We start from the raw sequence: 27,954 nt of genomic DNA on the forward strand, positions 1-27,954 counted from the left end.
TTCCATATCAACTTCGAAATCAAATCTCCATCCCAGTTTCTTGCAAAAATTAAAATGCAACATGCCAATTACCGAAGAGCAGAGATTAAGAGCAGAAACTAACCGATTAGCAGCTTTAGCTAAAAGAAAAGCATTTACAGAAATCACAGTCGACCAAGGACACCAACAGCCAGCGCAACATAATCAATGGAGGTTTTTCAAGTGCCAAAAACTCTCTACCGGGGCCCGTTCTACTACCCATTACCCGACGAAACCTCCAAATGTTCCGATCGACTCGAATTCGAATACCCATTTGGACCAAAAGTTTCTGGTTCGGCTCGAAATTTGCTCTCCTGACTCGTTCTCCATCACGCCTGGAGCTGTACAGGGGTTTATGTATCCAGGGCAAGAGGAATGCTTGCGGATATTAAATTTTCGTTTATCTGATGTAAGTAGGGTTGCAAAAAAATTTAATTTCTTTTGGTGCTTAGTTAGGGCGCTAAGAAAGTGTCGTAATTGAGACGTGAGAGCAAATGAGGAATTCTAGGGCAACATTTGAAAAATTGTAAATTTACTGCTTTACTTTAGTATGACTGTGGTCCAATCAAAAGTTTGATTGAGAAAGTGATTGTAGCATTATGGTATCTGCTTGAGTAGCTTAGCAGAAAGAGAAGATCCACGAATTAAAGAGTCTATTCTGGGGATAGTTTGTGCTTTCTAGCATTTTATTGTTCATGATTTTTATTTTTTTGTTACGTCAAAGTAGCTAACTTTTAAAAGATGATGCATTTTTGTTAAAGACAACTTTTATGATAGATCTAGGAAGCTTGGTATTTATGGATTCCTGATGCTATTCAATTCTTTGGGTTCAAATTTTATAGAGAAATTGCACAATATCCAAAAAACAAATCTGCAGTTTATACTATATTGAATTGTTTTGACTTCTTATTTTAGGTAGAGCCATCGCACTATACACAAAATCATGGGGGTGGAAGGGCCTGTGTTTATAAGCTAAGAGATTATGATGCAGTTTTATCGTGCTTAAAGAATTACAAGGACATTGAAGTTCAAAAAATACCTTTTGGCACACTAAATGTTGTCCAAAGATTTTCAAATTCTTTTGATACAGGGCACTGGGAACCCTTCAGGCCTGAACATTTATCTGATGAAAAAGTTGATGAATTGATTGGTAAACTGCCAAGAAAGATGTTGGATAGGCTCTTGCCATTCCAACTTGATGGTATAAGATTTGGATTGCGAAGAGGTGGCCGGTGTCTTATTGCTGATGAAATGGGTCTTGGAAAAACACTTCAGGTAGTTTTTTGATAATGTAACTTCAACTGTTCTTTGGGAAGCTTGATATATTTAGTAGCATTACAATCTCAATGCCTGCTTCAGGCCACCATATTCATGTCTTGCTTCCCATGGAAGACTTTGGTATTACTAATATATATGTACTCCATTCGGTGAGTTAATAGCAATTTATTTTGAACATTCTTATATTTTGGTAAAAGTGAAGATTGCTGGCCTGCTGATTCACTGGCACGGTATGTGCTGTCGATCGTGCTTGTTATGTCTGAGTCTCAGATTTAGTTAGAGTGATTAACTTGAGCATTGAAGAAAGGAATCTTTGCAGGATTATGTTTGTGAGTCTTCCCCTGTGACCTTCAGTGACGAGACTGAAAAAGAAAGGACTTGTTAAAGGAAGAGCCCTAATATATCTATTAACACAATTTCTGGAGAAAATGACCAACTATTCCAACTTGGATTTATATACAACACTTCAAGAGAAGAAAATTGCTATATACTACATTCAAAATGACTTGCACCATGTTTATAAATTGCATGGAAGTTATGAAGGAAGCGAGTGTTTAACTAAAGTAACTGTTTATTTTCCTACTAGACATGTTGTTTGCATGTGAAAACCACTAGCATACTTTACGACAATTGATTATGCTGGACTACAACCACAGTTTTTTAAAGGCGCACTAAGTTTCCAGGCGCTCAAGGCACTAGGGCGAGTGCCTTAGCAAGCCAAAGGCGGGTGCGGTTACTCAAGCGACTGCCTAGAGTGCCTTCTTGTGCCTAGTTGTAGACTTGTAGTTATAAGAGGCACGCCTATTTGTCACTATTTTTTTTTTTTTTTTTTTTTTTTTTTTCTTTTAAGGTTTTAAAAAAGTTAGATACATCTTAAAATGAATGAAAAATGCTAAATATATTGTTCAAGAATATTTGCTTGATTTAATCTATGCTTAAAATTGTCAAATTCATTATACACACACATATATTATATATATATGTGTGTGTACTGAAAAAAATTCATATCCAATTTTCTTATTCACTTTTTGCAGACTAAACACTAATTGAGGAGAGTGATGGTGATGAGTGATAAATATGGAGACTTTTCAACTTAGGATTTGGTTGAACAATTGAACTTTAGATTATGGGGTTTAGTGGCTCTAGGACCCCCCTTGTGCCTTTAATAACTATGACTATAATATCTTATTTGATTTCTAACTAGACCTAGAGAAAAATAAGTTATGCTTGAAATACATTTTTAGAAGGTATATAAGATGACGCAACTGCATGATATAACTTTTAATGCACTCGATTGTTTTTAGGCAATTGCCATTGCAGGCTGCTTCATAGATGAAGGTCCTATACTTGTCGTTTGCCCAGCTATTTTACGATTTACATGGGCAGAAGAATTAGAGCGATGGCTTCCCTCTTGCTTGCCTTCTGACATCCACCTTGGTATTTGCTTCTCTCTTTGTCTTCCTTTCTTTTTCTTCTTCTTCATGCCTTGATGGTGTTGAACAGGGCCTGATGAGGGTTTAATCAGGCAAAGGTTTTATGGTCTTTAAAATCTAATGTTATGTACTAATATTCTTAGTTCTAGTTGAAGTTGGTTATATAAACATCATTCAAAAAGTAGATACCATTCTGCGAATAATATTTTGTATATTCGTTGGTTAGCTTTATCTGCTATGTCTCACTGCTTTGAACATGAATTTTTGAATCATTCTACTCCATTTCAATTCCATCCTTAAGTTGATTTGTCATCATGATGGTTCTATCCTGTACTTTAAGTTAATAAACTCTTGATTATGAAAGCAGAATTCTTTCTTGGTGCTTTATTAGATCAACTTGTAGAATCTTTTTCTATTGCTGCAGAATGTAATATTCTGCATACTTATAAGTGTTTTTTTTTTCAGTATTTGGTCATCTAAACAACCCAGCATATTTGACAAAATGCCCAAGAGTTGTGGTTATTTCATATAAAATGTTTCATCACCTGCACAAGAGCATGCTCGAGCGAGAATGGGCTCTCTTGATAGTTGATGAATCTCACCATTTACGTTGTTCAAAAAAGAAGTCAGAACCAAATGAGGTAATGTTCAGCTTTTACTTTGCTAATGCGTTGAACTCTCTTCCTTTGGATAATATATATGCTTGGCTTTTATCCTCAATAATTTTGGTTTATCATATAGAACTTCTGATAGCATAGAGTCCTTTAGATACTTTGGAACTTCTGTCTGTGCGAGTGCATGTGTACATGTAAATTTATTTGTTTAAACTTGTATGCTTTACCAGTACTATTTGGGAAATCATATTATTAAAAAATTGCATTGCTGAGCCGATCTGTCTTTTGGTTTAGTTACGAAAATCGCGATACCAAGTTTTGATTCAATGTAATTGGGAACTCTGTCAAGAGAAGTACTATTATTTTATGTCAAACTTATGGGAGAATGTGTTCATTGTCTAGGAATGTAGAGTTTTAGATACAGCAAACTCATTGTTGATCAATTATTTTTGGAGTCCTTTGGGAAGTGTTAGCATATTGCATTGGTTGGACTTATCCGATGTATATATTGTTCTTATAAATGGCAATTGTCATATTGGAAGAGAGTCATGGAAGAGGAGTGTGGTGACAATCGTTTTGTTCAGCATTCTTATATGAAATGATTGTTCTTGGATCTTAAACTTGCGACCTCGTTTTAGTAACCTGAGAATTTACTGTTGCACTAGATAAGATGCATATATCCTATCAATATCCTTACATGGATTTGTGTAATCTAATGTAATGTTTAAATGAATAATGATTAATAGTTCTTCAGATAAAACTACAAATGCTGCAGTGCTTCTCTTATCTGGGATTTGCTGTGTGTTAAGTTGTATTGCATATTCCTCTCTTTGTCATTTTGTGAAGACGGAAATTTATATTTTCATCAGGGTAGAATTTGCTAGATTCTCCACACGAACTGTATGCTTTAAAGTTTGTCTCTCAGCATCCATACCTTATGGTTTGTTGCTATCTATGAGGGGCATTTGGCTTGCTACGTACCATTATCCCATGTGTTTCTTTCCTGCTTATCAATTTCTACAAGTTTCTTGAAAAGGCTCTCGATAATGTGATAGTGAGAATTTGTTTACACTTACCACTCACTGGCTTCTGCTTGGATTTTCTGATCAGACACTCAATTTTGTAATATCTATGTATTCGTGCATATTAGAACTCTCTTTTCTAATGTGATAGTGAGAATTTGCTTACACCTACCACTCACTGGCTTCTGCTTGGATTTCTGATCAGAAACTCAATTTTGTAATATCTATGTATTCATGCATATTAGAACACTCTTTTCTAAATGCTAGCTGGAAGATTGCAACATCGCGAAGAGCCGCATCTAAAGTTGTTCATATGATAAAAGTACTTGTTCCATCTGATTTGCCTACATGTTATTTAGGTGCCTATTACTATGTCAGCACTTCTTGTGTTACAGGTAAAAGCTGTTCTTGATGTGGCGGCAAAGGTCAAGCGCATAGTTCTTTTGTCCGGGACACCTTCTTTGTCAAGGTCATAACAAGTTTACGGCAAGAAAATGAAATTAGTGTTTTAATTTCAGATTGATATTTGAATTGAGGGCGAGCCTTGGCGCAACGGTAAACGTTGTTGTCGTGTGACCAAGAGGTCACGGGTTCGAGTCTTAGGAGCGGCCTCTTGCCAAATAAATTGGCAGGGGAAGGCTTGCCTCCAGTACACCCTTGTGGTGGGACCCCTCCCCGGACCCTCGCTCAGCGGGGACGCGTAGTGCGACCGGGCCGCCCTTTATTGATATTTGAATTAGTTTTTGGATTCAAATGTTGCTTATCGATTTTTAATCATGCCTCTGTAGCTGTTAGTTCTCCAAGTTTTCTTTTCATACTACTGCTATTAAAATGCATCCTAATACTTCGAATTCTTAGGTGATCGTAGGCCATATGACATTTTTCATCAGATAGATATATTGTGGCAAGTTTCTTCAGATCCTTACTCTATCTAGTGCCATTGCTCAAATTTTTACTGCTACATGTTGTATTTATTGACGACACATCTGTTCTGTAGGCCTGGTTTATTGGGACGGACTAAATATGATTTTGCGGAAACTTACTGTGCAATCAGATGTGTCCAGACTTCTGAAGGGAAACGTTTCCAGGTAGAGATTAATATCAATTGGCAGCACAATGTGTTCTTTCAAAGCTTTTGATAGAAATGCTTCCTATTGTGTTGCATATAAGTTCATGTAATTTTCATATGCACACTGATTAATTAAACAAGGAGAACAAGGAGAAGGCGAAAAAAACAACAACAATTTCTGTACAGTTGGTCATGGGGCCTGAGTATAAGTTCAACAATTTTCTTTTTGAATCTTGACCTTCAGAATTGAAGTTTTGACATATGTAAAAAAATCTTTATTGCAGGACTTTTCAAGGGGGGTTCGTTTGGAGGAGTTGAATGTGTTGCTTAGACAAACTGTTATGGTAAGCATTTTCTTTTCATATGCTTAGTTCTGTTTGGAATCTGTTCACAATTTGTTGTCTTCTGCTTCTTTCTATTTGTGTGAGAGAGAGAGGGAGAGAGACCGGGGACAAAGTATGACATGTCCAATAACAATTATTATTCGTTACACGGGGACGTGAGAATCATCCATCTTTTACATTGTCTACGAAAAATGAATAATTTGGTTCTCCTCATCTATCATTTTGTAAGTGCTTTCAGCAAGATTTTTGAGAATTTCTAGTTACTTTTTCTTAGATAAATCAGGTGTGATGGTTAGACCAGTAACTTCACGAAAGGAGTGACTTAGGAATATCTGTTATTTATATTCGCCTTTTTTCAATGTTTCCTACTCTTTTCTTTGGGTAATTATGGCTAGTCGGTATACTCCCTCTAATTACACCACTTTTTTTTTTTTTTTGTGAGTGTGTTATAGTATGAACAAATGTGAACATAGAAAAATTCCAGGCAGCAATTAAGGAGATATATTTATCCTACCAATAGCCTAAGCAGCCTTAGGCATGCTATTCATTAATTACAACTACCTATTATGTAACAGTCCCCTCAAGCTGAAGCATGGATTTTAATCATGCTCATCTGTCTTAAAGACAGTACACTCAACATTTACTCATCCTCTTCACTCTAAAAGCCTTCTTGCTAGCAGCAGTTTGGTTCCTTCTCTTCACTCTTCCAGGTCTTCCACCACCGAATGAATTTGTCAATGAGAAGTCGATATGTTTTGTGAGTCCACCCTCACACGAAAGATGGATGTTTACCACTTGCCTTCCAACCCTCATATGCTTCTTTCTGATGAGCACTCGAGCATGGTGGATGGACTTTGCCATACCAGACTTGAAAACTAGTGTCTGGAAGTTGTCAACTGTCATTGTCAATCAAGCCTATTGTGACTCTCGTCTAATAGACCGTAGCAGTTCATCCTGTAAGAAACAACGTCGATAGACCAGAGACATGGTGCACGTTTCCTTCTATCGCAACTGTGAGAAGACATTCACGAAGCCCTGTCGTCCCTATGACAAGGAGTGTTTAGATGCAGAACTGAAGTTGGTCGGAGAATATGGCCTACGTTGCAAGCGAGAGTTGGGGAGCGTCCAATATGTGTTGAGTCGCATCCGTAATGCTACTAGAATGCTTTTGACTCTAGATGAGAAGAACCCGCCTAGTGAGGCCCTTCTCCTGGAGCATTACGGATGCGACTCAACGCATACTGGGCCCTCCACAACTCTCGCTTGCAACGCAAGCCATATTCTACTACCAACTTCAGCTCTGCATAAGGACGGCATGGCTTCTTAAATGTCTTCTCATAGTTGTGATAGAAAAACGTGCACCATGTCCCTGGTCAATCGAGACCGTTTCTTCCACAGTGTTATAGAATAAGTCAATGTAAGGATGCCTAAGTCAACTAAAGCATTGTTATAGGCTGCATTGGGCCTACAATGTCTCCTTGATTGAAGGAGAACCTTGTATATATGTGTATTATTCTTAAGTACAATATATCAATGTAGCATCTTACGCTACATAGTATCCCATGTATTCCTAGTGTATTACATGGTCTGTTAACATGGTATCAGAGGCTTGTTTAGTCTCTGTTTTGGGTTTCTGGATTGAGATTCCAGAATTTGTCTTCTTTATGAGCAGAATTTATGGGCTGTTTCTTTCAGCATTATTGCCTACCTTGTGAGCAGACCCTTTGAACCTAGGGTTCCAAGTTTTAGTACTTCTACCGACGTCGGCTCTCTGTTTCCAACGTGTCTGTTTGGTCAGTTTTCCGTTGACATTGTTGGCAGCCTCTTGCGCGATGTTTATATTGGCATCTGCTTCTTCGTTTCCGATGAGGATTGTTGTTCTGCTGTCGTCTTGTCATCTACCTTCCGCCTATCCGATTTGTTCTTCTGGGTTGCATCTCCCGGATTATGTTTTATATCCTGAAGTATCTTGAGTTTCTTATGTTTTCTTTTGTTTTGAGTGGTATTGCCTTAAACTATGTTATCTCTATCTGTAGAGCTGAGCATTATTAAAATCCATGTTTTAGCTGAGGGGGAGTGTTATAGAATAAGTCAATGTAATAAATGTAAAGATGCCTAAGTCAACTAAAGCATTGTTATAGGCTGTTGTGGGCCTACAATGTCTCCTTAATTGAAGGAGAACCTTGTATATATATATATGTGTATTGTTCTTAAGTAAAATATATCAATGTATTCCTAGTGTATTACATGGTTTGTTAACACACAGGATGAACTGCGATAGTCTATTGGATAGTCTGAATAAGCTTGATTATGTGTTGGCCTTGACAGTTGAGAACTTCTTGTAGCGTCACCTACAGACACAAGTTTTCAAATCAAGTATGGCAAAGTCCATCCTGTCAAAGATTAATATAAGATATATGATTGGGTCTTAACTATCAGCTCGAGCTTTTAGTTCAAATGGTTCCATGACATGGTATCAGAGCCTCTTGGACCTAACGGTCGACTAGAGGGCTGCTAGCAAAAAGGCTTCTGGTGATGAAGGGGATGAGGAGTGAGACACCCCAACACGTGAATGCCCACTGAGCTTGAAGCGTGCACAACACATGCCCATGTTACCATGTCCTGCAATTAGCTCAAGCTTATAGTTAAAGATCCACTTCATATTAATATCTGATAATTACAATCGCCTTGTTTTGAGTTTATGGGTTGAGATTTCAGAATTTGTTTTCTTCAGTGAAAGAGAAGTTCTCTGGTTAGCCTAGAAGAATTTCTGGGTTCGTATTTTTGGCCTGTTTCTTTCGGCTTCCCTATCTGCCCTTGTCAGCAGATTGTTTGGACCTAGGGCTCCAAGTCTAAGTTTTTCTTCCTCCGCCATCACCTCTTTGTTTCCGACCTATCTGTCCGGTTAGTTTTCCGGTGAATCTCCTTTTGTGCATTGATGTTGTTGGCAGCCTCTTGTGTGTTGCTTCAATTGAGTTTTGCTTCTCTCTTTCCGACAAAGCTCAATGTTCTAGGTTGCGTCTCCCGGATTATATTTTATATTCTAAAGTATGTGGAGTGTACCGTCTTTAAGAGACGTATCTGTAGCAAGCTGAGCATGATTAAAATCCATGCTTCAGCTTGAGAGGAGTGTTACATAATAAGTCAATGTAATTAATGAATAGCATGTCTAAGGCTGCTGGTAGGGTTAATATGATATCAGGAGCTACTTGCATAAATGTGTATTGCTCCTAAGTAAAATATATATTCATGTAGACTCTTAATCTACATGGTTTCCCATGGATTCCTCTCTATTTCCATGGTCTATTACATGGTATCAGAGCCTAGTTGAGCTTCTGGGTTTCAGTTCATGCTTTGGTTGTCTGAGTTCGAGTTTCTGAGATTGAATTTTTTTCTTTTCCTATCCTGTCTTTTGGGCCTGCCTAGAGAGAAGTCACTTTCGGGATTGCCACAACGAGCAATCACTTACGGGTCTGCATAGAGAGTAGCCAATTTTGGGGTTGTCTTAAAGATCAACCACTTTCAGGTCTGCCCAAGAGAGCAGCCACTCACCACATCTCAGCCTCTGCTCACTTCTTCTGGTCCGTCTCTGTATTTCCAGTGATAATTGTTGGTCACTTGTGATATAAGGATTAGTTCCTAAGGGGGGATAAGGAACTATTTAAAAAAATTTAACCTTTAAAGGCTGACTTAGTTCTTATATCACTTAAGATTTTTCTTTTAGCACTTAATATTGAGTGAGGTCAGAGGCTGCGTTGCTTCCACCGTTGAGTCAGGAGATAGCACTAAGGAGTCTATTTTTGAACTCAGTATCAATAATCACAACTCAGCGTTATATTAGTTAAGCTTTTTACTAGGCACAATATAAAGTAAGCATATAAGGAGTTGAGGGTTAGAAGCTATGAAGCACAGACTCTTCCCTGGGGTCGCCGTGGCCGAGTCGGACTCGCCGGACTCGGGGACTCGGCGGGGACACGGCGGGACACTGCGGTGACACGGTGGGGACACGGCCGGAAAATGGGACACGGATGGGGACACGGCGGGACACGGATGGGGGCTGGGGTAAAAAAAAGTTAAAAATTAGGGCTTTTTTAAATTTTTTTATAAAATTTAAGGATCAATTATGCAATTTGTCAAAAATCCTAAATTATAATCTCTATCGCACGAATTAGAATTAGGTCTTCTCTCCTTCCTGCACAAATCGGGATTTCAACCCCTGTGATGCGTACATCGTAGTTCTCCTAACATCACGATTTCGTTTTTGTTTGGGAATAATCAGAAACAATTTCTTCTCTCGTGGGTTCTTCCTTCTCATACGCTGTGATTCTTCTCCTGGGTTCTTCTCCTAACATCACGATTCCGATTTGTGATTTAGCATGTTTTTTTATATATTTTTATATCTAATATATATAAAATTTGCCGTGTCCCCGCCGCACCCGTGTCTCATATTTTCTAAAAATGCCGTTTGCCGTGTCTGCACCCGTGTCCGTGCTTCATAGGTTAGAAGATGTTACTCAGCAGATTTATCCTGGTTCGGCCTCCTGCCTACGTCCAGTCCCCGGAATCCTTCCGAGCTTTAATCCACTACTAAGCTCTTTTGGGTAAATTTCATGAATGGTATACAACCTTTGGCCCACTTCATAGTTTGGTGTACAACCTTCAATTTGTCTGACTAATATGTACGACCTTATAGGTAACCGGACACTATGGTGTACAACAGGTAAAAATAACCGGTCAACGCTCGGTCAACGCGCCACCTCAGCTTTGACCAGTCAAAAAGTAAAAAAAAAATAGTAAATTACTTCCATACCCTTATTTAATGAAAACTTCTCTTTATTAATTTTTTTTCTTAGACTCTCTCTCTCTCTCACAATTGGTAAATGACTGAAATTCAAATTTTTGCTTTACCCAGATTTGTGCTTAATTGGTAAATGAATGAAATTCAAATGTTTCCAAATTCTTGACAATGTCATGGCAAACTTTGTCTTTGAACTTGTAAGGAATGAAGAGCTCAATTTATCCCCTGTCAAGGAAGAAGACTGCGATGATGAACAGGAAGTGGAAAAAGAGGCAGAAAAGAAACCTTCAGGTCGGCGGACTCAATCACCATGGGTTTTCGTTTCTTACTCCGAATCCGTAGCGGAAGAACACGCTCGTCGAAGCACTACCTCCATGGATTACAAAATATCAAAAGTGCTCCAAGAACCTCCATCATTGAATGAAGCAAATGAAGGGCCTATTTATAGTGACACCTGAGCTTTCAGTGATTTCGAATTTCGAAATAACAGTTGGAGGGAAACGGCTCTACTGTCCCTTTCGCTCCTCAGTGCTCAGAGTCTTCGGCCAATAAGAACGTTGTGTTTTCTGCATTGATCAGTGCTCATATGCTTTTGGTCAGTAAGCGTCAGGTTGTCTCTCCATTTATGGCAAAGTCTCCTCGACAGCCTTCTGTTGCGTCTGAACTTTTCCTTAAATGGATTAGCTTTGTCTACAAGTTGGTTGATTCAACTGCTTCTTGTCTCTTGTCCGTTCTACTCAGCAGCTTCATTGTGAAGCAGTTAGCAAGCCTTTTGGATCCTTCTAGCTGCTGGGCTGAGTTGATCCATAAGCTTAGATTTGTTGCTTGGGCTTTAGACTTGTCTTCATGGGCTTTGGGCCTTGGTCTTAATGTCTTTCAATACTTGTGAATTAAATACTCAACACTTGAACAAACACATTAGTAACAAATAAATTAAAGCATTTAAATTTAATGTGTTGGAATATTTATCAATGGGATTTAATAATTTTATCAAATCAAAATCATTGTGGAAATGTGTTTCAACAATAATCTCCAGTTATTTCAACTAGTTGTGTTTTTGGTGAAGCTTTGTCGGGTTACCTATATCTATAACAAGTTGGGTATGATTGTTACCTATGCTCCAACTTGAGGCGGAGTGTTATATTATTGAACAAATGTGAACATAGCTAGCTGTCATAGAAAAATTCCAGGCAACAATCAAAGGAGCAATTATAAAGATTAGTATATCTGTTCACTTCCTATCCTCATTCTTGTATATATTATGTGTATTCTCCTTCAATTTAATATATTCATATATTCTCTTACTCTACATGGTATCCCATGTATCTATTACGGTGTCCAACATATGTTTGTCAAATGGCAATGGATAGGATGACTTTAGCTCATATATAAGAGGAAACTCTTTTTCATTAAGAGACAAAGAGAGATGTGGCTGGATGTTTGCTTCTGTCTTGTGGTCAAATTTTTGAACTTATTGTATTACAATTGTGTGTGCTCGAAACAACAAAAGGGTGAGCAAGTGGAAATATGTGGCAGTGGCAGTGAATTTTAATTTTTCTAAGTGGTCAAATTTTCTTTCAGTTGTAATATTTGTACGATCTTGATCATGCTACTTTTGGGAAATTACATTTATATTTTTCTGCTAACTGTAGATAAGACGTTTGAAGAAGCATGTGATGAACCAGTTACCACCGATACGTCGACAAATTATAAGATTGTTGTTGAAGAGATCAGACATACTCTTGGCGAAGGCTGCTGTGAGGGTTAAGAATAATGATGCCTCAAAATCAGACAAAGTCTTGGCAAAGGCTACTGTTGAGGTTACGAATGATGATGCTAAAGCATCAGACATAATCTCTGCAAAGGCTGCTGCAAGGGTTAAGAATGATAATGCCACAGCATCAGACATAGTCTCTGCAGAGGCGGCTGTTGAGGTTAAGACTGATGATGCTACAAAATCGGACATAGTCTCAGGAAATGCTACTATCGAGCATAAGAATGATGCTCCTGGAGGTGATATGACTGAAACCATTTTATCTTATCTCATTATTTACTCTGGTTATGTACCAAGTAATACAAGTGCAGTTCATCTTCTAAGTTTTTGTTTCTTATTTATTATTACTAATACAGAAAATGTTAGGTAGAGGCTATGCTTCCAATGGTGAAAACACACAAAGTAAGACTTACTTTGTCAAAAACAAAGTAAGCACAGAAGGCACCAAAATGTTATTGTGATGCTTATTTTGTGAGTTCCAGTTCCTTTTGAGTGTTTATGTTAACTGTCAGAAATAATAATTGTAATAGATAATAATAAAAGCTGTTTTTGGGCCTTAACTATCAGCTTAAGCTTTTATTTCAATTGGTTCCTTGATGTGGCATCAGAGCCTCTTTGACCAAGTGGTTGAGGGTTTGAATTCTGACAACCGTATTTGTTGATTAAATTTCAACACATGGTAAGATGTGTTTGTGTTACACGCTTTAAGCTCATGGGGCATTTGCGATAAAAGCTATTTTTGGGCGTTGACTATCAGTTTAAGCTTTTTAGTTCAATTGATTTCTTGGTATTAATAATAAAAGCTATTTTTGGGTTTTATCTGTTAGTTTAAGCTTTCGGGACAAATGGTTTTTGACATGGTATCAGAGCTTCTTAGACCAAGTGGCTGAGGGTTCAAATCCTGGCAACTCCATTTATTAATGGAATTTCAGCCCATGGTAAGATGAGAATGTGTTGTACATGCTTCAAGCCCAAAAGGCATTCCCTCTCCGAAGGTGTGTCAAAAATAATAATAAAAGTTATTCTTGGACCTTACCTCGCAGCTTAAGCCTTGTGGTCAAATGGTTCCTTGAGAGTCAAATTAAAAGCATAATTGAGATGTAGCTTTTAATCTGTTGGTGGAGATAAGTTGTAGTTGAGTTTACAGTTCATTCATCTAGCATTCCACACACCTTTGACAATTTTACGTGCTGAATTTTTTTATGTTTGTACAGATAGTGGAACTAAATCAAGTGAACTCTCCTACCACGAGCTTGGTATTGCAAAATTACCTGCATTTCGGGAATGGTTTTTGATTCATCCACTCTTTGCGGAGTCTGATGGTATAGAAGAATTGGATGTGGATCCGAATTCTAAAAAAATGATTATTTTTGCTCATCACCATAAAGTTCTTGATGGAGTACAAGTGAGTTGCTTCCTTTTTGTTCTTACTCTTTGCTGCATTGAGCATCTCTTCATTGGAAAGTGAAAACATGATTTCAAGTACTCCTACACGATTATGATGGAAGATTGGAACATGACCCAAGTTGGCTGAAGTCTTGCATGTCCTTAAACAATTCATTGATTAACCCTAACTCTAATTTATTCATATTTCCCCATTTCACCCACTTGACCCTTTCCCCAAGTTTGTATCCAGTCAAGTTGCAGTAGTAATCAGCAAAAATTTCACATAGTAATGAGAAATTTCAAATTCATCCTCTCTTGAATCCATGCAATGCCTTATTTCTAGTATTTTAGTGAGGAAGCTGAAATGTAGAACCATTTTAACATATTGATAGCAAGTGTTTAGTACTTTCAGCTGAACTTAATCTTACATGAAGTTATAATTTACAGAATCATAGTAGGAATTGTTTGTCACCAAACTGTGAAGTCTTACAAGCTCAAGCTCAAATTCACTTTCTTATTTCTATGGTGCCTGTTATGGTATGAACATATGTGAACATAGCTAGCAGCCTAGCTGTAATAGAAGAATTTTTCTAGGAGCAATTATAGGGATTAGTATGCCCTAGAGAGTGGCTACCCTAACCCCACCTTTTCTCTTGATGTCTTTAGTAAGGCTTACTGGCTGGGCGTGATTGTTATTTATGCTTAGCTTGAGGGGGACTATTATAGTATTAGTATGAATATAATGTGAACATAGCTAGGTTTAATAGAAGAATTTTGGGGTACAATCAAGGAGAGCATTATAGGGATTAATATTTTTGTTCACTTCCTTGTATATATCATTATCTTTCAATATATAATTTTCTCCCAAAATAACAGGGCCCTTTGGTCAGTTTCGAAGTAAGTGTTAGTTTTAGAATTATTTTTTCCACTCTCTCCCCCAATTAGGATTCTAGGCTAGAGACACGAGTAACTAACAAGAAATTTGTACCTCTTGAAATCATGCATCTTATTTCCAGCATTCAGTTGAGGAAACTGAGATATACAATCACTGAGTCATAAAGATCGAACAATATTAAAAACTTCAGGTAAGTCTATTTGAATCTCACGATGAAGAATCTACTATATTCTTATAAAACCCGGCATGGATAAAAAAAACAACAAAATCAACACATATGCCTTTAGTGGAGTCTAGCAGGAATAGTATGTTGCCTCCTAAAGAATGGATTTTTTAACAGTAGTGATTAAAATACACAACTGAGTATTCTTTGATCTTGTTAGTACCATCCAGCGATGTACTTGTGTAATTAATATTTCTTTTGCTGAAACTGATAATGTATCAATAGTGAGCTACTGCATTTGGATTGTGTGCATATTGAATGATTATGATCGTCTTGGAAATCATACTAAGTTGTTTCTGTTGCTAAAACAGATGTATTTCAATGACATTATATGAACAATGGAATCTGCAAAGGATGTTAATTGCTCAAATCTGGTTGCATATTTACTGTCATGCTTTTTTGCCACTTTCTCTAAAAGCTAAGGCCCTTTTTAGTGTCAAAAAGGAATTTTTTCCATTTCCATTTCCTTTTCAAGTTTTCTTTGTATTCACTTTTTCATGAAAAAAAGAAACATATGTTTGTCTGATAAACAACTTACCAGTTTTCTAGTTTTTCATTTTTTTTAATTACCCAATTAAACTAAATTCTTAATGTAAAGAATTATATAAATATTTCTATATGAAAACTTGAATCTAAAATATTAAAAAAAGATACTCCTTCCGTCCAACTTTGATAGGCAATATTTCAATTGCACGGTAATTAAGAAATTTAGTTAATAAGCTATATGTTTACTAAAATACCCTTTATAGATTAATTGACTATATTTATAGAATGAAGTAATAAACTTTAAAATATAGTAAAAGTTGGACTAAAAAAATATCATTGACCAATAGATGTTTCTTGATATTTGAAAGAAATAAATTAGACATTGGGGCCTATATTTGTTGGACACCCAAAGTAGAAATTTTGCCTATCAAAGTTGGACGGAGGGATATTTTTTAAAATCAGGTAAATAAAATAAAAGAAAATTCATTATGCATGAATTGGAGCCTGTCACTAACATATAAAAAATGAGTTAATCTAAACTACAGCCACTTAAAGAGCACCATTTACCAAAATATCATACTTGCATGAATTGTGAATAACTTGCAAAAAATTAGTATTTAATGACATGCTTCCGTGCATGTATCTTCATGATGCATACAAATGTATCTTTTGTTTCATGCATACTCCTATCATTATAATATTTAAATATATAAATACAATCAAATTTATGTAAAGTTATCTGCTATATTAGTTTAATGTCTAAGCTTATAGTTTCTTATGTGTGTCTAAGTGGTAGTGGGAAATTATTTTTCCTGCTTAAATAATGGAATTAACATTGCAGAACTTGCATCTTTGCTCTGGTCTCTAATTGACTACAAATCTGGCATTCCATTGAGTCTCCATTTTGGCCCTAATGCTAATTTGTTGCTTTGGATTAATCAGGAGCTCGTATGTGAGAAAGGGATTGGTTTTGTCCGCATTGATGGAAAGACACTCGCTAGAGATCGGCAATCTGCGGTTCTAAATTTCCAGTCATCAATTGAGGCTAGTATCCTATCTTTTCATTATTTGATCTGGTGCTGGGAAATATCTCTTTGTGCCATATGTGAAATTTTGCCTGTTTTTCAATTCCTTATGTAGTTGATCATTTTTCTTCTACATAAAAAAGTTGGCTTAAAAGTAAAAGCCATAGTGAAGTTGGAAAAGGGAAAAAAGTATTTACTTGTTCTAACTTCAGAGGAAAAAAGTATTAAGAATCCTACAATTTCTGTTTTATATATAAATATAAATATAAATATAAGAACAGCAAAATTTTATTGAGAACCCAAAAACTTTTCAAAAGAACCAATGAACAAACAAGGGCACTCAAGCCCAATTTTCCCAAAGAATGCTACAGGAAAAAAGAACCATACAATCTCCTTCACACTACCCTTAGTTTTCCTCAGTGTCTTCCTTATTCAGCTGCGCACCATAAACATCCAGTATACAGAAGCAGAAAATGCAACTGTAGGCATAGCAGAAAGAAGAGCTTTGCCGTTTTGCCCTTCTAGGCAACCAACAAACCAATCTTCTCCAACCTAGCTCCCTTAGAATATTGCACCCCCAATTAATTTCATCCCAAACATCTCTACTGAAGGGGCAAGCAAAAAACAATTGATCAATTGTTTCATCATCTTGAGCACAAAAAACACATTTAATGTCTGTAAGATGTGCCCAAGTAGAAATTTTATTCTTAGTATTCAATTCAGTTTAAGAGCCAACCAAGTAGGGACTGATTTATAGCCCCAAACCACTCTCCACCAAGACACATCCTCGTCCCTAGGACCAATCAGATTATAAGCACTAGAGATCGAATAAACCCCTTTAGAATTTCCTTTCCACACAACCCAATCCTCAACAGCAGCCCTACTATTGTAATTAGACACTGCAGGCCAAGCTTGAAATGTAAGATCATCACTTGGATCCGGAAGTCTCCATCCCAGAGGTCCACAAAGATCAGCTACCTTGCTATCACGAGGAACATTTGTGTTAGAGATAATAATAAAAGCTATTCTTGGGCCTTAACTATAAGCTTAAGCTTTTAGTTCAATTGGTTCCTTGACATAGTATCAGCATAGTTATTAAAGGCGCGCCTTGGGCACGCCGACTCAAGGCACAGAGGTTAGCGCCTAAGTAAGTCTCAGGCGGGCGATGTCAACAAGGCGCACGCCTTGTCTTGCCTTGCGCCTTGAATCAAGGCGTGCCTAGGCTCTCCAGGCGCTGTTTTAAGGGGTTTTGAAGGCTGTTTAGGGTTTCAACTTTTAATCATAGCCATAGGAAATCTTTAGGATCAAGGGCTTAAGATTAAATTAGACAAAGGAAAAAAAAAGGAAATAAAAGCGCAGCAGCTGCGACCCTGAAGGAAAACCGAAAAGTATCAGCTTCTTCTTCTTCCCCCTTGAAGCTCATGGCACTATTGACCCCATTTCTTTACAAGATATAGACTATACCAATGAATGGTTGATGGGTAGATTGGATGGAGAGGGGTCGGATGAAGATGAGCGAGTGTTCCCAAATGAAAATTTAACATGGGCTGATGTTAGTAGGGCTGTTGAAGCTGAAGAAAGTGCTTATGAAAAAATGTTATGAGGGCCTCTAGTTCAAGTGCTAGGCCTAGGTCAAAGGATAAGGGTGAAGTGCCATTATTTGTAATTTTATATGTCATTTTTTTTTTTGTGCGCCTGAGCCTTGCGCCTTGCTCCTAGGCTCCAGGATCCCTTTGCGCCTTTCAAAACTATGGGTGTATCAGAGTCTTTTAGACGAAGTGGTCAAGGGTTCCAATCCTGGTAATCCCATTTGTTGATTAAATTTCAACAGATGGTAAGGTGCGCCTGTGTTGTACACGCTTCAAGCCTAGGGGGCATTCGCGTGAGGGGGTGTGTCAGAGATAATACTATAAGTTTAAGATTTTAGTTCAATTGGTTCCTTGACAATCTCTATCAGAAACAATAATACCAGGAAATAGGTCTCTAAGTCTGTTCGCATTAACCCAGAGATCATCCCAGAAGCTAAATAGCTTCCCATTCCCAAGAATATATTTAAGTGCTGCTTAAAATAACTTTTAACCTTGTGAATCCCAACCCAACTCCAACTAGCATCAAAGGGTTTTAATATACCCCAAAAGCTCAACTTCTTAAGCTTATTGACATGAATCCAAGCAGACCAAAGAAACTTTATAAGAAATTAAATCCCAGATATGCGTTCTAATATCTGCAACATTCCATAAATTCAAATCTCTAATACCAAGCCATCCATTCTTCTTAGTAGTAGAAATATCAGTCCAGGAAACAAGAGCCCTTGAATGCATATTACTCCTTCCTTTCCACAAAACTTTCCTGTACTTATCATCTATCAAGTAACAAACTGAACCAAAAGCTTAAGCTGATAGTTAAGGTCCAATAATAGTTTTTGTTAGAAGCTCTGACACACCCTTGCATGCGAATGCGCCCTGGGCTAGGCCCATCCTACCATGTGTTGAAATTCAAGTGGAGTTGTCAGGATTCGAACCCTTTACCACTTGGTTTAAAAGCCTCTGATACCATGTCAAGGAACCAAACCAATTGAACCAAATTAAGTTGATAATTAAGGTCCAAGAATGGTTTTTATTATATCTCTGACATTATCAATAAGTTTCAGAACAGATTTAGGAAGAAGAAAAACTGAACACCTATACAGTTGACTGCTTCTTAGAATAGAGATAACTAACTGAAGACGGCCTGCATAAGATAAGAATCTTGTATCCCAAGCACCAATGTGATTGGTAATCTTAGAAACCAATGAGAGACATTGAGCTTTAGACAGTCTAAATAAGATTGAAGGCAGTCCCAGATATTTGACAGGTGACAGGTAATTTCCCTTCAGTGAAAGGAATATGAGCCAATATATCACTTTTAGTCACCTCTGTGATAGAAACCAAAATAGAAAGACAGAACAAATAGAGAATTGTATTGATACTTAGCTGAAATTGACAGGAAAGGAAAGATAAAGTGAGCTGAGAATGATCTCAAACTCCCACAGGAAGATGAACTTCCCTCTCTGCTCAAAAGAACAGAGCCAAACACTCAAAGGGTGTTACTAACATAATTCTTCATAATCCTTTCGTTTCTCCCTATTGCTCAACTTTTAAATTAGAAACTTTTTCTGTTCTTATTTCATTACAGTGCTCTTAAGTCTTAACTACCATAATGACAGTTCCAAGTAGACCAACACAAAAAGAGATTATTGTGAATGTGAAACTTATTAACCAAAGCTTCAAATTTGTTTTATTCCTTCAAATATTAGCTCTCTTCATTGTGTGTCAGTTTTGATTTCTGGATACTTCTTACTGAGTATTTGATGTCAGTCTCTGGATTTTTTTTTTTTAAATAAATGTAGGCGCTTGCAAAATCCAATTCTGAACAATGTAAAAACTACTAAATTATGCTTATGCCTATCCTAAGTAATCATCACATTGATTCTCTCGTTCTTACTTTTGATCTAACATTTATTTCAGTTTGAAGCCTTTTCGCTTAAATAAATTGAAAATAGGACTTGGTGCAATTGTACATTATGTAACCGTGACTAGAACATCACTCATCAGTTCAAACTATGGACTTGAAGTTCTTTGAGTGCTAGTGGAATCAATATATATGCCATGTGTAAGGCCTTGATAGCATATATACATATCAATAATGAGCATAAGAAATTTTAAACTACAAATGCAGACGGTGAAATTTTTTAATCTATCAGGTTAAGATAGCAATAATAGGAGTACAAGCTGGGGGTGTTGGACTTGATTTCTCATCAGCTCGAAATGTTGTATTCTTGGAGCTGCCTCAGTCATCAGAACTAATGCGTCAGGTCTGACTTGTTAGTTTTCTTGACCTTTGCTGAATTTTATAGTTAAAAGCTGATGTATGTATCTGTTCCGAATAATTTTTTAGGCTGAGAGTAGAGCTCATAGGCGAGGGCAAACAAATGCAGTCAACGTATATATCTTCTGTGCAAAGGTGTAAATCACTTCAGTGAAAGATTTTATTCTGGTGCAAAGAGTTCTAGACATTTATTTTTCTTCAAAACATATATGAGTAGATTTTTATTGTTGCAGGACACTATGGATGAAAGACATTGGCAGTATTTAAACAGGAGTCTGCATTGTGTTTCATCTACTATGAATGGAAAATATGATGCGGAGCCAGAGATAGCAGTATTTTTTTTTCTCTTTATTTTTTCCCTCTATATATACTGTTCGGATTTAAGTTTCTTGCAAACATCATGAATATTTTCTTGGTATCTTATAATGACTTTAAACCCTTTATAGACATCTTGCTTTCCATAAAACTAGGTACATATTGTTCCATGTGATTTGAATTGCAGATTAAGCATCATTATTTATTTTTAATCCTATTATCTGTTTGTTCTTTTTCTCTTTCTTATTGTTACTTTTCTTTGTTACCTAAGAGAAAAACGAGTACAACAGTTATTAGTTCTAGTGATTCGCAATTCCGTACCATGAATACTAATAGACATGCAAACAGTGAAATCTGATTACGTTTGGTATTAGTTTATTCCATTTTCTCTGAATTGTTCATATGGTTCGGTGGGGGGCTCTAGTTTTTCATTTATTCTATGAGCTTTAACTTCATTAATTTCGTTGGCAGGTTGATGAAGTTTCTTATTTAGATGCAACCATTAAAGCTAAGGGATATTCTGATGATAAAACTTTGGAGAAAGCCTCATGTGGAGAGCTTCCTTCTGTTGGTGCTTCTGTCTCAGCAGAAGAAACACAACCTTTTAAAAGCCAACACGATGCAACTGACATATTAACTGATAGATCCAACGAACTTTCTAGTTCTGGTGCCAGTTCTGTTCAAATAGATGATTGTAATATTAAGGTGAGACTAAGAAATCACAATTTATTTTCAATTTTAATGGATACCTTCATCCTTTAGTTTGTTTAAATTTTTTTCCTAGCTAATGCTTTAAAAGTTTTTAGTTAGAACAGGATAGTGTGGATCTTGATGAAGAACTGTATGACCATATTATTGCAAGTGAAAACCTTGAAAGAAATGTCTCTGATGTTGGTGTCCGTGGAGGAGTTTCTTCTTCTTGGTTGGTTAAGCGAAAAGAAGGCAAAGATCAATTGCCTAAGGTAACTCTTTGATAAGTTTGTTTTTTCGAACAATGATGGCACTTTTACCTGTATCTTTATGTCTATAAAATGAAAATACAGGAACGGAGTATTTGCTCTCAAACAAAAGAAACAGATGCCTTACCTGTTTTGGAAGATGAAGCTGATGAAACTTTCTCCAACGAAGTATATTCTCTTCGCTTTGAGGTACAACAAGTTTACATGGACAATGGGGTTTTGGTTTCTGTTTGTCAGCTATTAATATGAAGTGGACCTTTAACTATCAGCTTGAGCTTTTAGCTAAAACGGTTCCATGACATGGTATCAGAGCCAGTGTGACCAAGTGGTTTTGAAATCACTTTGTTGCTTTGTGCATTTGAGGCAACATAGTTTTGGTATGAGGCTGCTTTTGGTTATTTTTAGGCTAATGGATATTTACAAATTGTGAAGTACCTATTTCTTCTTCATCTGCTGTGTTTGATAAATTTTTCTGCAGAGTGATTGACCTTGCATATTCTGGAATTTGATTTGTGCATGCATACATTCAATGTTTTCCTTTCTATTTGTGATATAGTGACTTGGTTTTAACTTATATCTTACGCCAGGTAACTTAAATTGTAAATCTTCATGAGTTTAGACATAAGAGTCACGCTGTTTATTGAAGAGGTTATTGAATTTTAGTAAGTTAAAATGGCCATGTAACTGATAAGTTATGGCTCTGCTGCTCTTTAGGAAGGTTTAGTGAGAGAATATTTAGGATTGGGGAGGATAATCAATTGAGATTGACTTACAGATTGGTTTCTCCAAGTCCACTGCCTATGAAATGCTCTCAATGAGTCAAAAAATAGTCGAAGGGCACTAATGTTTCAGCTAAGTCAGAAGTTAGTTGATGCAGTTCTACACTCGTTTAGGGGAGGGGGCTGGTGTGTTATTGTTCTAAAACTGAGTTCATTGATAACTGAAGTTAAATGTATAAGCTAGTGCCAACGCATTTACTATCACCTGTGGGACCTACCAGTCAATCAGCTGCTCTAATTGTTGTATTCTGATAATGTAATCAAAGTTGTATGGATTACTGTTTCATAATGATTTATCAAATGAGCATTACATCCTTTGAATTTCATTTGCCCTTTTGAGATCACACCTTTTGTGTAGAAGTTTCTCAAATTAATGGTGTGCGGTAACTTGGGCATCTAAAAGCCAACAAAATAGTGGGGCCTTAGTTGGTAACTACAATGATTATAATTATCTCATTAGTATCTGCTTGGCAAGATATTGAAGGATGTATATTTGGAATGTGCTTTTATAATTTGCTTGTTTTCAGGTAAGTAAATATACTGGGAGGATTCATCTGTATTCGTGCATTCCAGGGGCCGACTCAAGACCGCAGCCATTATTTGAGAATTTTCGACCTGAGGAACTTGAATCACTTGACTATCCTGTGGTTAATAATAACAAGAAAACAGCTCTTAAAACTTTTGAGGACAAGCCAGCTTACAGGCATGCTCTTCATGCATTCATTGGTGAATGGAATAGATTGAGGCCCATTGAGAAAAGGAAACTAATGGGGAAGACTTTGCAGCTACCTTTATCTATTGAGTTGTGCTTCTTGGGGGAAAATATTAAACATACCACTGAGGTATGTCAATGTGAAGCACTGTTTATTCTCCTTGCTTAGTAATGCTATATATATCATCACTAATCTGCTAATTGTTTGATCAATAGGTATATTGCTAAATTCATGTAAGCTACTTTAAGATGAAGGAATACTAAATTGGATATATATAAGAAAGGATAAGCATTATAATAAGAACAGTGTAATTTTTGCCTAACTAACATCAAGAAACAGGAGGAAGATTTAACATCTCGAAGCTCCCCATTAATTCATTTATTTGCTACCAGTCAGAGTCATTCTTCAGAAGATTCAGTAAAGGGCGGCCCGGTGCACTACGCGTCCCTGCTGAGAGAGGGTCCGGGGAAGGGTCCCACCACAAGTGTGTACTGGGAGCAAGCCTTCCCCTACCAATTTATTTGGCAAGAGGCCGCTCCTAAGACTCAAACCCGTGACCTCTTGGTCACACGACAACAACATTTACCGTTGTGCCAAGGCTTGCCCTCCTTCAGAAGATTCAGTAAAAAGGGCGGCCCGGTCGCACTACGCGTCCCCGCTGAGCGAGGGTCCGGGGAGGGGTCCCACCATAAGGGTGTACTAGGGGCAAGCCTTCCCCTGCCAATTTACTTGGCAAGAGGCCGCTCCTAAGACTCGAACCCGTGACCTCTTGGTCACACGACAACAACGTTTACCGTTGCGCCAAGGCTCGCCCTCCTTCAGAAGATTCAGTAAAGAAAAAAAATCAATCTGCAAGTGCAAAGGAAATATTTGATCCTTAAATGTCCAAGCTTTCCTGTCCAACCAAATGTGTGCCATTTTTGTTTTATTTTTCAATTTACACGTGTAGGTAATTGAGGTCATGGATTCGTTTTGGCACAAAAGAAGTGCTAATGTTCCTTGGTGCGGAAGCATTTGGGTTCAATATACAGTAATAGCAAAAAGTTAATTATTGTTTTGCAATGGACCAACTAACAGAAAAGTGCCAAAATAATAATAAATAAAACATAATTGAGTTAAGCAGTAAGGCCATATGTTTTTTGGTAAATCGTTTGGGTGACATTGTACAATCTCTCTAATAGGGACTTCTCAAGGGAGGAAGCAAACGACGCCTGACTCCTTGGTCTGAGATTAGTAATCCTCTACCACCAAATGCTGTTTGGAAGATGGTGTATCTATCCAGTACCTATGGCCAGAAGGAAAAACAATTTGCACAAAGTTGGACCCCAATGGATGAGCCACTTTGTAAGCTCTGTCAAACTCCATGCAAGTGAGTCTAAATTAATATTTACAAATTGAGGTGTTTTTTTCTATTTCTCCCTTCTGAGTTTCTTTTGGTTAAATTATTGTATTCGTCTTCATTATGTAAAGTATTTCTACTTTTCACTTGGCGCTTTCATTTTATTTTTATCAAAAGTTGCTTTTTTTTTCCTTTCAGTGGTAGCAATGCCAAGACACCTGCATTCTTTGAGGATCTTTTCTGTAAGCTTAGCTGCTACGAAGAATATCGGATGAGAACTAGTAGTAGGTTCCTTCGACAGGTTAGGATTGGAGTTATCTCCAAAACTCCTTAAGTTGAAGGACTTGTCTTTGTTACTTCTTTTCTTTTAATTCATTAGTAGATGTGGAGCTAGGAAAACTGTACCTCCACTTACCTTCAGTTTGTTTGACTGGAAATTTTTTTATTCTTAAATAGAGGTGTTGTCTGGAACATTAGAGCATCTCCAAGAGACTCTTAGTCCACTCTCTATAAATAATATAAACAATTTGACTCTTAGTGATTTGAGGAGTGACTAATACATGTCATCTCCAACAATACTCCTCATGCTCACTCATTATTTTTTTATCATTAAAATTAGTATGTATTGTTATATTTACCAATAGTGAGAGGAGAGAAACTCCTCAATAATAAATAATTAATACAAAATGAAATAAGGAGGATGCTAGGAGTGGAGAGAAGCTCCTCAATAATAGAGAGAGAAGGGAGACTCTTAGTGATTTGAGGAGTGACTAAGAGTCTCTTGGAGATGGGTTTTAATCCAAACTCCTGAAATTTTAACTTAAGAGCCCAACAAAGGAGTCTCTTGGAGATGCTCTTAGAAGTCATATTGTCAAGCTCATATGATTTTGTTTACTTCATATTTCCAGGAGCTTTTCCAAATAGAACATGGGGTCTGCAGCAATTGCCAGTTGAATTGTCATCAACTTGTGGAGACCATAAAACCTTTATCAGTGAAGAAGCGAAGAGAGTATATTAAGAAAGTAGCACCAAATGTTGCCAGTCGAAAAAAATTGTAAGTAAAAATAAATGCTAGTCTGAGTTATATGTGCTACTGATCAATAACATAGTTATCACTAAAACGTTCACAAATGTGATTTTCTTTTTTCAAATGAATCCGATTAATGGGTTCGAGGTTGATCAAGAACTCTTTAGGTAGCTTCTCTCCCAATTAAATTCTGCTTACACTAAAACTCAAACTTGAGATCTCTAGCTTAAGTGACCTAAGTCTTACCACTCAAGCTAACCTTAATTGGTAGTTTGGTTAACTATTTTAGTATATGATATATGCAGGATTGATAAGCTTGTTGATGCTCCATCTGAAGGCAATGCTTGGCATGCAGACCATATTGTTCCTGTCTACCGGGGTGGAGGTATGATAATTTTCAATTTTTTAAATCATTATTCAAGGGGTAATTGATTTGTCAACTGCTCATATCTGCTGATTCACAGTAAATGCTGATAGTCCATGGTTTTTCTCATTTTGGAAGCAAACTTGTGCTGATTCCTTAGAGTTTTCTATTATTCGTTCAACTCCGTGCCATATGAAACTTTAACTGAGGTGATATTTTCATGGTGCAAATGCAATAGCTGCATTTATACAGCAGCAGTTCTTAAAGTTTCAGATAGCTTGCTTCATTACATGCAGCAAGAAATGAAAAAAAAATGCACATCTCAATGAATCATAAAAATTATAACTTTCACTGAGATAAACTATAAAAATTTACATGTTGAGAAAATAATGTCGCAGGAATTCCGTAATTCTAAATAAAGAATTGGTTTTTCTAGATATCCCTTTTTCATACATTCGTAGTCCTGCCATGTGTTTGTTGTAAAACTCAGTTTTCTCTACAAAATAAATGTTGCTTTGAGAATGCATTTTTATAAGTTAAGGTAATAATTCATCAGGTATCTACTATTTAATCTTGTTCAAGACATACTGTAAAAATTTAGGGGATCATTTTTTTTTTCAAGTTTTTTAATGCTCATTACCCTTTTAAGGATGATATCATTATTACCAAGGAGATTTTACTATGGCTTTGGACTAATGTTTTAGTTACTGGATCTCAATTTTCTGTAGGTGAATGCAGACTAGAAAATATGAGGACTCTTTGTGTGGCTTGTCATTATGACGTTACTGCAGCACAACGTGCTGAGAGAAAGATAGCAAGAGCAAAGGCTAAGCAACAACTCAAAGTTATCATGAATGACCTCAAAAACGGCCTGAATATTGCAGATTCCAACAGTAACTTTAAGGTGTAGTAACAATGGCTCTGTTCTTCCTCATGAAAGTTTTGAATATGTTGTTCTTCAGGTTAGGTCAACTGAAAAATAGACTGCAGGATACATACTGTCATGAAGAGATTTTTCTTTTTTTTTTTTTTACTAATTTTGAAATATAAGTTCAAGGATTAATTACAGTGAAACAATGGAATGCCCTCACGTTCATTAGATCAATCCTGAACTACCTCAGAGTAATCGCTAAGTGTTCTGATCGTGTCTGTATTACAAACAATGAAATTTAATTATGACATTGCTTTTTTCTGTGTTTTCTTCTTTCAATAATAGTATGCATCAATTGTTTTTCAGACCGAACAGAATCATGAGAATCATGAGAAGGCAGAGGAGGATGAGCTTTTACTTTCAGTGAAGGTTCCCGGAAGTGCTTATTCTGCAGGAAAAGACATTGATCCTGGAAGCAAAGACCTGAACAATATCTCAAATGCTGAAGAACGTTCAGAAATACAGTGAAAGAGCTTCAACATTGTACAAAACTGGAAACAGTTTTTTTTGTATAGATTTCCAAGGATAAAGGGTCAATTTGGTCCCCTTAAACTTGGGTTGGAGGATCAATTTAGTTCAAAATGAATTTTAACTTAGCATTTGTGGTTAAATGAGTCAAAGATGACACTTAACAGTATCAGAAATTGATACATGTCAGAGTCAGCAATCATATATTATGACTATTATTTTAAGCTGATTTGACCACAAATGCCAAGCTGAAGAATCAAACTTTACCTAAAGTTAGTTTTGATTTGAGGCAAATTGCCAAGTTAAGGGGCAAAATTGACTTTGTATCCGATTTTGTAACCTCTACATTCTTTTTTATGTAAGCTACACCTAAGAAGCAGAAAGAAAGAAAGAAAGAAAGAAAGAAAGAAAGAGAAGTGTTTTAGTGGTAAAGATGCATTACCCCCCAGAAAACTTCAATTGTGTTCCCTACTTCGCCTTCAAAGGTTGTGCAAGATAAGAGAATTTTAGAAGGTTCATAGTAGTTAAATACTGTTATTTTTAGAAGGTTCTACATTAAAAAAAATCTGTTTGTTTTACACCAAAAGGCAAATACTGTTATTTTTCTATATTTATCGTTTATTTTCATTTGCTTTTACATTTTACACTAAAAAGAAAGAGTATAGCTCAAATAAGATATTTTCCCAAAGTGGATGTTGAGTGAGAGGTAATGTGTTAAATACCTAATTCTAAGTGAAAAAAGGAAAACAAAAAGAAATATCTAATAAAAAGATGGATAAGGTATACATTTAATAATGTTACAAACCATTTGTTAAAATGAATAATTA

At 36.7% G+C, this 27,954-nt stretch overlaps 1 protein-coding gene across 2 annotated transcripts; it reads left to right on the plus strand.

Annotated features, from left to right (window-relative positions):
* Positions 1 to 27,735, plus strand: LOC136232711 (uncharacterized). Of its 2 annotated transcripts, XM_066022083.1 has the most exons (24): positions 1 to 427; positions 934 to 1,293; positions 2,601 to 2,733; positions 3,195 to 3,370; positions 4,761 to 4,834; positions 5,234 to 5,269; positions 5,363 to 5,453; positions 5,719 to 5,778; positions 12,229 to 12,589; positions 13,565 to 13,755; positions 16,283 to 16,384; positions 20,108 to 20,218; positions 20,302 to 20,367; positions 20,466 to 20,564; positions 21,019 to 21,252; positions 21,354 to 21,509; positions 21,591 to 21,695; positions 22,813 to 23,127; positions 24,180 to 24,367; positions 24,536 to 24,638; positions 25,246 to 25,391; positions 25,670 to 25,749; positions 26,457 to 26,632; positions 26,966 to 27,735. In XM_066022083.1, the coding sequence occupies exons 1-24, from the start codon at positions 62 to 64 to the stop codon at positions 27,125 to 27,127; spliced, it is 3,891 nt and encodes a 1,296-aa protein (XP_065878155.1). In that variant the 5' UTR covers positions 1 to 61; the 3' UTR covers positions 27,128 to 27,735. The 2 variants fall into 2 exon arrangements, with proteins under 2 accessions (XP_065878155.1, XP_065878162.1); XM_066022090.1 differs by lacking the exons at positions 25,670 to 25,749; positions 26,457 to 26,632; positions 26,966 to 27,735 and having other exon boundaries at positions 24,180 to 24,342; positions 25,246 to 25,382.
* The last annotated feature ends 219 nt before the right edge of the window (positions 27,736 to 27,954 follow it).

Source organism: Euphorbia lathyris, chromosome 1, assembly GCF_963576675.1.
Source record: "Euphorbia lathyris chromosome 1, ddEupLath1.1, whole genome shotgun sequence".
In the NCBI taxonomy this organism is placed as follows: domain Eukaryota; kingdom Viridiplantae; phylum Streptophyta; class Magnoliopsida; order Malpighiales; family Euphorbiaceae; genus Euphorbia; species Euphorbia lathyris.